This window comes from Myripristis murdjan, chromosome 13, assembly GCF_902150065.1.
Source record: "Myripristis murdjan chromosome 13, fMyrMur1.1, whole genome shotgun sequence".
NCBI lineage: Eukaryota > Metazoa > Chordata > Actinopteri > Holocentriformes > Holocentridae > Myripristis > Myripristis murdjan.
This window is the reverse complement of record NC_043992.1, coordinates 17,809,304-17,822,163: the sequence shown is the minus strand read 5'-3', so window position 1 is coordinate 17,822,163 and position 12,860 is coordinate 17,809,304. Positions and strand designations below refer to the sequence as shown.

General features: G+C 41.2%; 1 protein-coding gene across 2 annotated transcripts in view; it reads left to right on the top strand.

Moving 5' to 3' along the window:
* Positions 1 to 12,860, top strand: part of gdpd5b (glycerophosphodiester phosphodiesterase domain containing 5b) — a 71,858-nt gene that overhangs the window by 46,011 nt on the left and 12,987 nt on the right. For both annotated transcript variants that reach the window (XR_003929227.1, XM_030067112.1), the window contains exons 4-9: positions 1,263 to 1,356; positions 1,554 to 1,613; positions 2,448 to 2,546; positions 7,588 to 7,681; positions 9,309 to 9,454; positions 10,862 to 10,944. Coding sequence is in view for 1 of the 2 variants with exons in the window: in XM_030067112.1 (XP_029922972.1) it covers positions 1,263 to 1,356; positions 1,554 to 1,613; positions 2,448 to 2,546; positions 7,588 to 7,681; positions 9,309 to 9,454; positions 10,862 to 10,944 (576 nt within the window). In the remaining variant the exon portion in view is untranslated. The remainder of the gene's footprint in view (positions 1 to 1,262; positions 1,357 to 1,553; positions 1,614 to 2,447; positions 2,547 to 7,587; positions 7,682 to 9,308; positions 9,455 to 10,861; positions 10,945 to 12,860) is intronic.

Genomic DNA, 12,860 nt, shown 5'->3' with positions numbered 1-12,860 from the left:
CCTTCAAGGTCACTGTCTTTGCACTTTCTCTCCCACGACTCCTCCTTCACCTCCTCTCCCTTTCCTTTCCTTTCACTGGCAGCACTCTGCATTTTCAAGTTGTTGCTCATTAACATGCTGCTGCATTTCTTGCTCTGCTTTGTCTGTCCCTTCTTTATTAATTTTCCATTTCTATTTATCCACCAGTTTACTTTAAACTGTTGTAATATATTTATGTTCATGTCTCCTTCTTCTCATGGTCTCTAAAGAGCCAAATCAGGGATGTGATCTTTCTGGTCTTTATTTATTTATTTTAACAGGGTGTCCTTTTTTTATATATTAAATTTCCATTCACTTCTAATAGGAAATTTACAAATTCACAGCTTTTCATTCTGCTTTTTTTGTGTTCTTGAATGCATCGCTGACCATTTCCCTGTTCTTTTGTATTCCAGTGATTCATGAATGATGATCTAAATGACCCTGTGGTGCCTTTGTGCCACTGGAATCACTGATAAGGCTTTGAATTTAATTAGCAGTGTGGTGTGCTATAGGCCCTAGCTGTCATGTTTCACACACACACACACGCACACACACACACACACACACACACACACACTTGCTCTGCAGCTGTCAGCCCACTAGGCCATCTTGAAACACCCGGTGTCACACTTCTCTGCTTCACATATCAGGGTTATGTGTATGTGTGTGCGCGCAGGTGTTTGCACTGGTGTTTGCATGCATTAATCTCTGTGTGTAGCCAGAATCAAAGGAAGGTGGAATACTACTGTACAGGCAGTATTTCTTTGTTGTTCCTTTCACTTCCTGAAGGCTCTGCCACAAGGCAGGACTGTCCTTTTCAGAAACCAGTTGTCAATAATGTGCCACCCATCCGTTAACAATTACATAATGTCTGTGGTACCGATTCTGTCCATAGCTTAGCAGTGGTCTCTGTGTTTCTCTGTCTGTACCTTTATTGCAGCAATAAAGCATTATAGTTGAGGGAATTATTTTAATGTGTGTCTCACTGAGAATTAAAGGCTTTTGAGCCTCAGACAGCAGGTTAGGAGTCACTGACAGGGTTTTTGCTACCCCTTTATCTTCCCACTGTCTATTTATGGAAACACATTTACCCTTTCTTTTTCGGTTGACACAAATCGTCATGATGCAAATTCATAGTTTTTATCATAGCAAGTGATATTATGCTGCTATAAACTATATTCAGATTTGGGTTTTTAAGATGATGCAAATGCAGAGAAATGTTATTAACTCTCCTGTTCCTGCAGGTTCCTCTACAATCGCTCTGGAGAGTGGAGCGATGGCACAGTTCCCATCCTGGCCACCACCGCTGCTGGCTTCACCTATATTGCATTTTTAATGGTGAGTCCTTCATCAAATATTCACTGAGGAGTCTCTACAGGTATGCCAGAGACATTACCTTGGTTGTGTTAACGCAACTTTTGACAAGTCTGTTTGCTGCCAGACATAAGTGTTCCCACGGTGACACAAGTTGAGATCTGTCAAGCAGACTTGTTTTTGAAAATCGTGACTGTGTGTCTCTGTCTTGTGTTTTTCAGGTTTTAGCACTGTGCCACATAGCGGTTGGGCAACAATTGAATTTGCACTGGCTCCATAAGGTAATGTGCCAAGTTTGAGTCTGAGTTGATATTTGTGTGTGTATGTGTAGGTGGCATACCTGTCAACACTCCTGTTTTTACCAGGAGTCTCTATTTTTTTAACCCTTTCTCCCACTTTCCTCATATTTTATCATTTTTCCCTGTAATCTCAGATTTTCTGACACACTAACACAATCCAGTGGGTGTTTTGTGTGGAATTTATGCTGCCAGATAAGTCTGACAGACCATCTAATCTACTTTAAACATTAGGCAGCCCACGCCAAAGGTCATCTTTTAAAAAGGATCAGCGCGAACTGGCTGGTCCACACTGAAAACGGATGCAACAGATTTTATATTTGAGATGTTGGGTATTTTTATTTCACTTTTTTCTGTTAGCAGATATGTGAGACAACTCACTGATTCACACACGCTCTCTTTCTAGAAATGGTATTACGTGTGTGTAAAAGTAGGCAATGTTTTGTGGCGTAAATGTAAAGAAAGTATTTTCAGCTTTTTTTTTAATATGCTCATGCTTATGTTATCGAATTTCACTGCAAGTTACATACCGTATCAGTGTAAGACTTAAAATTACTGTCCTTATACTTTTTTTTTTTTTTTTTAATTTCCATTATACATTTGTGGTATAGGATTATATATAGTGGTGGTGGTGGTGGTGGTGGTGGTGGGGGGTAGGCAATTTGTGACCAAGAGAGTCTCCCTTTGTTTCACAGCATAATGTTGACAGGTGTGGTGGGTGATGGGGATTACAAGGGGGTGGGTGAACTGAACCTTCTATCTGGGGCTCTATCTGTGGTGACAGCCTCTTTCATTTTCTCTCTTTATCTCTCTCCACAGATTGGAGTGACTGCTGCTCTGCTCACCACCATCGTCGGGGTGATATCTGTCAATCAAACATGGTGGGAGGAGTGGGATGTTGTCCCCATATCACTGCAGGTCAGTGAGCTGCAACACAGGGAAGCCTTGGTGACATTTTTCTTTTTGTTATCAATGCCAAGTCTGAGAACTACACTGAGTGTTATGATACCTAAAGTGGAGCCGGTCAATGCCTTTTCCATAACAGTTGAGCCTAAGACCATGGGTTTGAGGGCACTGGATGAAATCATTGAGCTGTAATCAATGTCCTCCCATTAGACACATACACTATATTACCAAAAGTATTCGCTCACCTGCCTTTACTCATACTATGAACTGAAGTGCCATCCCATTCCTAACCCATAGAGTTCAATATGATGTCGGTCCACCTTTTGCAGCTATTACAGCTTCAACTCTTCTTAGTGGGGCGGCTTAGCTCAATATATCACAACAATCGTTCATTTTGTGATAAAAGCACCAAATTTGGTAGATGTGTTGGTGGATATATTTCAAACAAATCTGGATATTGGGCCATCACAAAAGCGCCCCCTAGTGGCCATAGCAGGCATTTGATTTGTTAAAATGAATAAAAATATAAAAATGATTCATTAAAATATTTAAAAAATGTAAATACACATTAAATTAAGAAAAAATACAGTTATACACACTCAGTTTCTCAAACACTTTCTGCCCCCCCCCCACCACAACCACCACTGCAAGCCAGCTAGCCAACGAGCTGGCTAGCATATATTCAGGCCCGAAAATTGAAAAAAGCCCCTTAGGAAACAACATGGAAGGCATTTTTGAGGAAAAACACTTTATCTGTTGTTTCTGTATGATTATTTAATGCTGAATCCATTTCTGCTGTATGCCAAGCTGTAAAAGTTACAATTTAGTCATAATTATTGATTAATTAGCATAATTATTGATTAGTCGCCCAAAGTCAGAAATGGCTATCAGTTTCCTATTTGTCAATATTCTATATATGATTGTTTGGTATCATTGTAAAGGGGACCTTCTCAGCTTTCATTTAAGCCCATGGGTGTCTCTTTCTGACAAACACAAAGGTCACATGACCTCCTTAAACCATAAATTACACACATTTTCCCACATTTTTCGCCTAAACTATATAGTTTCTTTTATCCCTGTGGGATCAAGGGATATCAAGGACCCAAAAGACAACATCCACAATACCTAATGGACTTTGAGGATTCAGGAAATGTATGATATACCCATACTATTTCTTTGTGAGAGGCTATTGTGAGCCTTAAAATAGCAGTAACTGACTCAGGCCCATTCACCTCCATTCATTCTCCAGCATTACATAAAAATGACCTCACCAATTGTTTACCGTAGATATAATGATATTATTACTAATACAAATGTAATAATAATCAAAGGCCAGGTAGACATTTTTCATCAATTTAATTAATTAGTAAAAATTAACTGAACGTGGCCACTAATTATTACAAATATGGATGATAATGATTGGATCAAAACAGTAGTGCATTACAATTTTTTTGTGATCACATTTTTTCTTCTTCAGTGCATTACATATTCATGCAAAGGTCACTTGACTTTCAGCACTGACAAGACCTGCTGGAATGTGTTTAGGCAGCCCAGTGATCTACTCAACAGGCTTGGTGAAGGTCCGGAGGTGAATGACTCCACCATCATGGATGCAGAAGTGTTCTTCTGCAAATTATATGGTGCAGTCAACACAAACAACATCAGTGAAGTCAGTTTGGGCATGTTTGTCAAGAGCATGACCACAGAGAGACTGCCACCCACCAGAGATGCTCTGAACTTTCACATCCAGCGTGTTCACTTCCAGACTTTGGTCTGGCGGCAGGCCCACTTGCAGTACCCGGTGCTCCCACCCCCTGAAAATATGGGATGGAAGATGGAGGACAATGCGCTTGTTCCTGAACTCATGTCACTGCCTGCAGTTCCAGATGCCTGTGAGGAGCTAGTGACCTGTGGCTGCACAACTGGATGCCAAACCCATGCACTACATCTTGTCAGTGCCGAAAGTCAAGTGACCTTTGCATGAATATGTAATGCACTGAAGAAGAAAAAATGTGATCACAAAAAAATTGTAATGCACTACTGTTTTGATCCAATGATTATCATCCATATTTGTAATAATTAGTGGCCACGTTCAGTTAATTTTTACTAATTAATTAAATTGATGAAAAATGTCTACCTGGCCTTTGATTATTATTACATTTGTATTAGTAATAATATCATTATATCTACGGTAAACAATTGGTGAGGTCGTTTTCACGTAATGCTGGAGAATGAATGGAGGTGAATGGGCCTGAGTCGATTACTGCTATTTTAAGGCTCACAATAGCCTCTCACAAAGAAATAGTGTGGGTATATCATACATTTCCTGAATCCTCAAAGTCCATTAGGTATTGTGGATGTTGTCTTTTGGGTCCTTGATATCCCTTGATCCCACAGGGATAAAAGAAACTATATAGTTTAGGCGAAAAATGTGGGAAAATGTGTGTAATTTATGGTTTAAGGAGGTCATGTGATCTCTGTGTTTGTCAGAAAGAGACACCCATGGGCTTAAATGAAAGCTGAGAAGGTCCCCTTTACAATGATACCAAACAATCATATATAGAATATTGACAAATAGGAAACTGATAGCCATTTCTGACTTTGGGCGACTAATCAATAATTATGCTAATTAATCAATAATTATGACTAAATTGTAACTTTTACAGCTTGGCATACAGCAGAAATGGATTCAGCATTAAATAATCATACAGAAACAACAGATAAAGTGTTTTTCCTCAAAAATGCCTTCCATGTTGTTTCCTAAGGGGCTTTTTTCAATTTTCGGTCCTGAATATATGCTAGCCAGCTCGTTGGCTAGCTGGCTTGCAGTGGTGGTTGTGGTGGGGGGGGGGCAGAAAGTGTTTGAGAAACTGAGTGTGTATAACTGTATTTTTTCTTAATTTAATGTGTATTTACATTTTTTAAATATTTTAATGAATCATTTTTATATTTTTATTCATTTTAACAAATCAAATGCCTGCTATGGCCACTAGGGGGCGCTTTTGTGATGGCCCAATATCCAGATTTGTTTGAAATATATCCACCAACACATCTACCAAATTTGGTGCTTTTATCACAAAATGAACGATAGTTTAGCTATGCCGCCGCACTATCTGGGAAGACTGTCCACAAGGTTGAGGAGAGTGTTTATAGGAATTTTTGACCATTCTTCCAAAAGCGCATTGGTGAGGTCACACACTGATGTTGGTCGAGAAGGCCTGGCTCTCAGTCTCCGCTCTAATTCATCCCAAAGGTGTTCTATTGGGTTCAGGTCAGGACTCTGTGCAGGCCAGTCAAGTTCATCCACACCAGACTCTGTCATCCATGTCTTTATGGACCTTGCTTTGTGCACTGGTGCACAGTCATGTTGGAAGAGGAAGGGGCCCGCTCCAAACTGTTCCCACAAGGTTGGGAGCATGGAATTGTCCAAAATGTTTTGGTATCCTGAAGCATTCAAAGTTCCTTTCACTGGAACTAAGGGGCCAAGCCCAGCTCCTGAAAAACAACCCCACACCATAATTCCTCCTCCACCAAATTTCACAGTCGGCACAATGCAGTCTGAAATGTACCGTTCTCCTGGCAACCTCCAAACCCAGACTCGTCCATCAGATTGCCAGATGGAAAAGCGTGATTCATCACTCCAGAGAACGCGTCTCCACTGCTCTAGAGGCCAGTGGCGGCGTGCTTTACACCATTGCATCCGACGCTTTGCATTGCACTTGGTGATGTGTGGCTTGGCTGCAGCTGCTCGGCCATGGAAACCCATTCCATGAAGCTCTCTGCGTACTGTACTTGGGCTAATCTGAAGGTCACATGAAGTTTGTAGCTCTGTAGCAATTGACTGTGCAGAAAGTCGGCGACCTCTTTGCACTATGCGCTTCAGCATCCGCTGACCCCTCTCCGTCACTTTACGTGGCCTACCACTTCGTGGCTGAGTTGCTGTTGTTCCCAAACGCTTCCATTTTGTTATAATAGAGCTGACAGTTGACTGTGGAATATTTAGGAGCGAGGAAATTTCACGACTGGATTTGTTGCACAGGTGGCATCCTATGACAGTTCCACGCTGGAATTCACTGAGCTCCTGAGAGCGGCCCATTCTTTCACAAATGTCTTGTTTCACAGTCTGCATGCCTGAGTGCTTGATTTTATACACCTGTGGCCAGGCCAAGTGATTAGGACACCTGATTCTGATCATTTGAATGGGTGAGCGAATACTTTTGGTAATATAGTGTAGCTCTTCAGTGTTTGGAAAAAGACAAAAACAAATCAACTCATGCTGCATTGATTTATTATGTGGCACTCATGGCTCTCAGTATCAGATTTTGGTGCTGTGGAAATTCTCACTTGTCTGCTTTAGAGTGGTATCAGCCCGATATCCTCTACCAGTGTCTGTCCTCAGTTCATCCCTACTCCACCGACTGCATCATCTTTAAGGGCCTTCAGCTGTCCCAAAAACTTGAAACACAAGCACTATTTTTATTTTATTTGATTTTATTTTTTTATTGTATTTTGTGTTAGTATCCCTAAGAGCATGTCAGAAATTCATTAGAATTTGTAATGTACTTTCCAGATTTGATACGTAGCTTCCAATGTCTGCACCCATCAATACATATATGGAGTGGCACACAATAAAGCAAACTACATATCCAGCAGCACTACACATCAAAACACCTATAAACCAAGGAGGAATTCATTTAAGAGCAAAACAACTTCGGAAGAGGCATGAGAGGCTTGTAATTACTGTGAATCCCTATGGGATAATTGCACCACAAGGAAAATATAATTTAAGTGGACACGCAGCTTTACTGGAACTGATTGGTGGTAGTGGCAGAAAGACTATTATCTCGGCATAGATTTTTAATGTATTTGCATTAAGATGACCGCAGTAATTCTAATCCTTTCGGTTCTCTTCATCTTTATCTCTCTTTCCCTTCTTGTTTTCCTTTTTAATGCCCTATTCTCTTTCTTTTTTCTGTGACTGCTTTTTTTTCCCCTCTGTTTCTCTATCTTCTCTCTGTGCCCTTCTCCTTCTCTGTCTCTCTCCTCCATCCAGGCCACAGGTCCATTCCTCCACATAGGGGCTCTCGCTGCGGTCACAGCACTGTCATGGATCGTGGCTGGGCAAGTCGCCCGCTCAGAGAAAACAAGTAAGTCCTACCTGTATGAGCACTTTACCTCTGCAATGACCACAGAAGAGGAGAAAAGCTTACCTCACACACACACACACACACAAACAGAGAGAGACGGGAAGGCTGGTAAATGATTAACAGCATGTAGACAGAGGCCAGGACCTCCACCCAGGGTGTTGGAGATAACGAACATTCCTGCGGCTCATGTGATGTTTTCCGGCCAGGACAACTCGGATTGTTTTTTCTCCAAACACAAGACACTATCTGGGGATTAGTTGCTGTTGAATTGTGTGCTTGGCCTTGAGCTGCCACCAGTGCCTGTAATGTCTAATGAGAAAGGATTTGCATAGTATAACATATTACTCATGTCAGCTTTATTTATATAGCATGCTAAAACAAAAATAAAATGGGTACAGAGGCAGAGCACAGTATGGAGCAGCAACAGCAAATGGGGACAAGAGTATATGGTACCTGAAATCACTGTCAAAGAAATCTTGCTGGTGCAGGAGTTTTTTTCAGTAGCAATGCTTTTATTTCAGTTCACAGTTTACATTCATGTTGGACAGCTTCACTCCCATTGAATTACACAAGTGCCCACTTTCTCTCTCCCTCTTCTTCTTCTTCTTTTTTTTTTTTTTTTGGCAAATGACCATGTTCCCTCATTGTACAAGGCAATTCCAATTTTGATGGATTTTTAAATACCATAAAAAGATGTTTTTCTATTCAGCTGCCTTTGGAGGTTTTCTTTAGAGGAGACTTTAGAGGAGGTGGAAAGGTCTTGGTCAGGTGTCTCTCACTGCATCATAACATATCTGAATCTGAATACCAAATAGAATGTGATTGTTTGTGTGTGTGTGTGTGTGTGTGTGTGTGTTTTGCATATGTAGGCTGGTGAATAGTGTTTATGTGTGTCTCGATGAAGGCTTTCAGTTTCCTGTCTGTAACAAGAGTTGGCTGACGTATTTAACTTCGTCCTGGAATTAACCTTGAAACCAAGACTCTGCCACCTGTGTGTGTGTGTGTGTGTGTGTGTGTGTGTGTGTGTGCATACTTCATCACTCACTTGCCCTAAAATGTTGCAGAGGAAAGTGTATTTCATTGGCCCCTGAGGTCAGTGTCATTGGTTATAACACCATAGCTACAGTATAACACATCACCCACTTTCAGAAAAACTGATTCTGCCAGACATCTCTTTGCAAACTGAAAGCACAAAATTATTTTTCTTGGCACAAATCAAATAATGTGTCCAGAAAAAAACACTGACAGTATGGCAGAGAGCTCATTTATCACTGGTGCAATAGAAGATCCGTAGCACCTTTACCTCTCTCTGTATGTGTGTGTGTGTGTGTGTGTGTGTGTGTGTGTGTGTGTGTGTGTGTGTATTATTTAGTACGCTGCATATTTACTGAAATTGTACCACATTGTACCACATTAATTACTGAACACATATGTGAAAAAGCCATCCATCTATTCACACGACTATAGATATAATCTGATCAGTGCTCATTTGCTGTAAAACCTGGCTGCCATTTGCAAATACACATTCTGACATTAGATCGTTGTGCTTAAATTATGGATAGTCTGAATTTCCTCAATCACAGTAATAACTTCAGGAAATTCAAGATGTATGTGTTTCTCCTCTCAGGATTCCAGGTGGTCGTTCTGCTGCTATATCTGAGTGTGTTGCTGGGCCTCTACATGGTTCCTCTGTCCATCACCTCCCCCTGCATCATGGATCCCGCCAGCCTCAAACAACGCCCTGATGTCATCGGCCACCAGGGAGCACCCATGGTGAGTCAGCTCACTGCCACCATCCAATCAGATTGTGGGGGCTTGAAACAAACGACTTGCCACACATTACATATGATTTTACACTATCAAGAGCCTACACTATACAGTTTTAATGGCCTGTTAGTGGCCCTATAAGAAACATAGAGCTCATTCTGATTTGGACAAGGCTCAGGAAAAACTGTGTCACATCCTATAGATTTTTCCTCTTTTCAGTCGTTATTCTTCTTCTGCACCACCAAAGGCTATTCTAGTCTATTAATGACCTTGTGGTTGTGGAACTGAAAATAGCACAGAAAGGGGTAGGTGTGCTGGAGGTGCTCCCTGCCTGATATATGACAGGGAATCAGAATACACTCTACTTGGTTTTCTGTGGTCACGTTTGGCATAGAGAAAGAAGAGACCATTATTCACTTGTCAGCCCGCTATGTAGGAGAATCAACTGGATATTAACTTGTTTCTGTTTGTTTGTTTTCAGTTTTATTACATCTCTCACAGATTATATGTTAGACTTCACTGCAGTGCTTTTAAGAGCCTCTTAGAGCCTTTTCTATAAGTGGCCACACTATAAATATGATTCATGCATACCCTAGCACATTGCAGCTTTGGACATTTGATTCATGAGCTTAGTTTAATATTGTGATTTCAGTATGTTACCTTGGGGAAGGATTTATGTGTTTGGCACATTAGAACTAATGGTGAGTTCCAAGTTATTGATAACAGACACTCACTCTCACATCCACAAACAAGACCAGCTCTTGTTTACTGGAGTAAAGTGATCATCAGCACAATGGAATCTAAAATTAGCTGTGAGACACTGATACTGTAGGGATGAACCACATGACTTGACTCAGTTTCCCAGAAGCGCTCATTGACAGTATTGACTGCAAACTTCAGCTGCATTCTTCTTATCCCATGGCATCCCCTCCGCCATCATTGATCATTATCGGCCACGAGGCTCTATGGGAATTTTTTTGTACTGAGGGTTGTTTGGCTTGGTTTGCTATTGGATCATAACCTTGACTTAAAGAGTTAAACAGCAACCCAGCCCAGCCCTGTTCATTTTATAACACGACTTCTTGTTCAGAGAGTTAGGAGGCTGAGCAGGACAAGTGAGATCTACACACATTTCTGTGATATGTGCCAGACAGATGTTTGTTTTTTGATACAGTACATGTCTATATAACCCTTCTCATGAGGAAGAAGGTCTTATTCTGTCATGGTGTTACCATTCACATATTATCTGATCAGGCTTTTTTCATCAATAGTAATAAGTGTCTAACAGTAAGGTCACTTACAAGATATCCATAATTGAGTGACAATCAGTCAAGTACTGTTCTGACTATGTGTGTGCGTGTGTGCGTGCGTGTGTGCGTGCGTGCGTGCGTGTGCATGTTTGTGTGTTTCCAGCTTGCCCCGGAGAACACACTGTTGTCCTTCCAACGAGCTCTACAGATGAACGTCACCGGGTTGGAGGCTGACGTGGCCATCAGGTACCCTAACCCACACATATACTCACAAACACACACACACATCAATACAGCAGCGCCTGTGTGGAAGCATTAGACTGACAGAGCTAAAAAAAAAAAAAAATTGGGGTCATCTATTGTCTCGCTAGACTGGACTAAGTGCTGCTGTGTGTCCATTTCTGAATCATCAAACCTGTGTTGAGTGTCCTCAAATCATTTTTATACTAGGATCTCCCTCATCAAATGATTAGCAGAGCTAATATTATGCTAGACATCCTGAACCTGACCTGCACACAAACTCAAAAAATGAGACCAAGAGTGTTTTTTTCTGGGGGGTGGGGTGGGGGCTTACTAAAAAAAAGGCAGAAAAACTTCATATTGTGATTGTACCAGCAATGTTCTGCATCCACCTTCCAGCTGGTTAGTGTACCATTTTTAGCCACATTTGGCCATAATGTAGAGCAGACAACGAGCCTTTTTTTTTTTTTTTTTTTTTTTAAAAAAGCCGTCCAGACAGAGTCTGTGAGCAGCCAGCAGCCGACACACAGCCAGCTCTTTACTGTTGCTCCTCCTCTGCATGTTTGTGGTTGCTGTTTTTAGGGAAAGCCACTACCATCCCATAGCAGCCTTTTCTTCTCATCATGATTGGTTGGCTGACAAAACAGTGGTTGTTATCGCAAATTATTTTTCTGAAAAGCTGAACTTGCTTCCACAGAAAAAAAACCATCAGTGGCAACATTTATGCAACTTTTTTAGAGGACCGTTCTGTGGGTTTCAAACGCCTGCTTTGAATAGGATTCCATGTAAAAACAGACACGCCCTAAGTAGGTGCAGTCATCAACTTTGGGGGTTTAACAGAAAGGTAACATAACAGGTCCAATGACTCACTGGGCAGGCTAGAGCAGCACGACACTGTCACTGCATGTAGGTAAGTAGATGGAGCCTGACAACAGCAACATAATGGGAGATGACATGATGAGTTTAGTGTGTGTGTGTGTGTGTGTGTGTGTGTGTGTGTCCACTTACAGGGTGTGTGGAGGATGAGTGAGTATCTGGGGAGGAGAATATTGCTTAGTTATTGGAGTGTGTGTGTTGGTGGCAGCTCAGGTTTAGGTGAAGTAGATAAGTGTCCATTTTTGTGTGTGTAGTGTAGTGTGTTTGGATGTGTTTATGTGATTCTTTCCTGCCTCTAACCTCCTAATAAGGGTGTGGACCTTATTTTTTTGTATGTACAAGTATATTTGTGTGTGTGTGTGTGTGTGTGTGTGTGTAATGAATGCATGATTGGTGAGGGCTGTTGACAGGTGGGTTCCTGACTGGGCTGAGTAATTAGACTTGATGACAACCAAGCTAACAGTCCACCTCCACTGCTGCAGCACGCACACACACACACACACACACACACACACACACACACACACACATTAGAAATGTTCAGTGTTGAACTTTATGTACTGGTTTTCCACAACATGGATATATTGCATTTTGAAATTGAGCTTATTATATGTATTTATCATAAGCATGTACACACGTTCACAAAGTAGTCATTCATTATCAACCACAAATAAAATTTGAATAACAAATGCTGAAAAAACAGGCAGAATTTTCATTTTGTTTTGTTTATTTTTTCATGGAAAACAAGATGAGGTAAACTCAAAAAAGGAGAAGTAATTTGGTATTCATATGTCTCAGAGCAGCATTTCCAGAAAACCTGATATTTCAGCTCTAGCTCTCTAACTGTCCTCTTGTCTCTTCAGCTCTGCTCTCCTCTTCTGCTCTTGTTTGACATGGTTTCAACAGTTTACCCTCCAACCAGCTCTTGTCGTTTCTGCTCTTATTTGGTGTGATTTCAAGAGCTTTCACTCCCCTGCTGAGCATTAGGTACATCAAAAAGCATTTCCACAGATTCATGTTGGAAAGTAATGGCTTTGATATACACG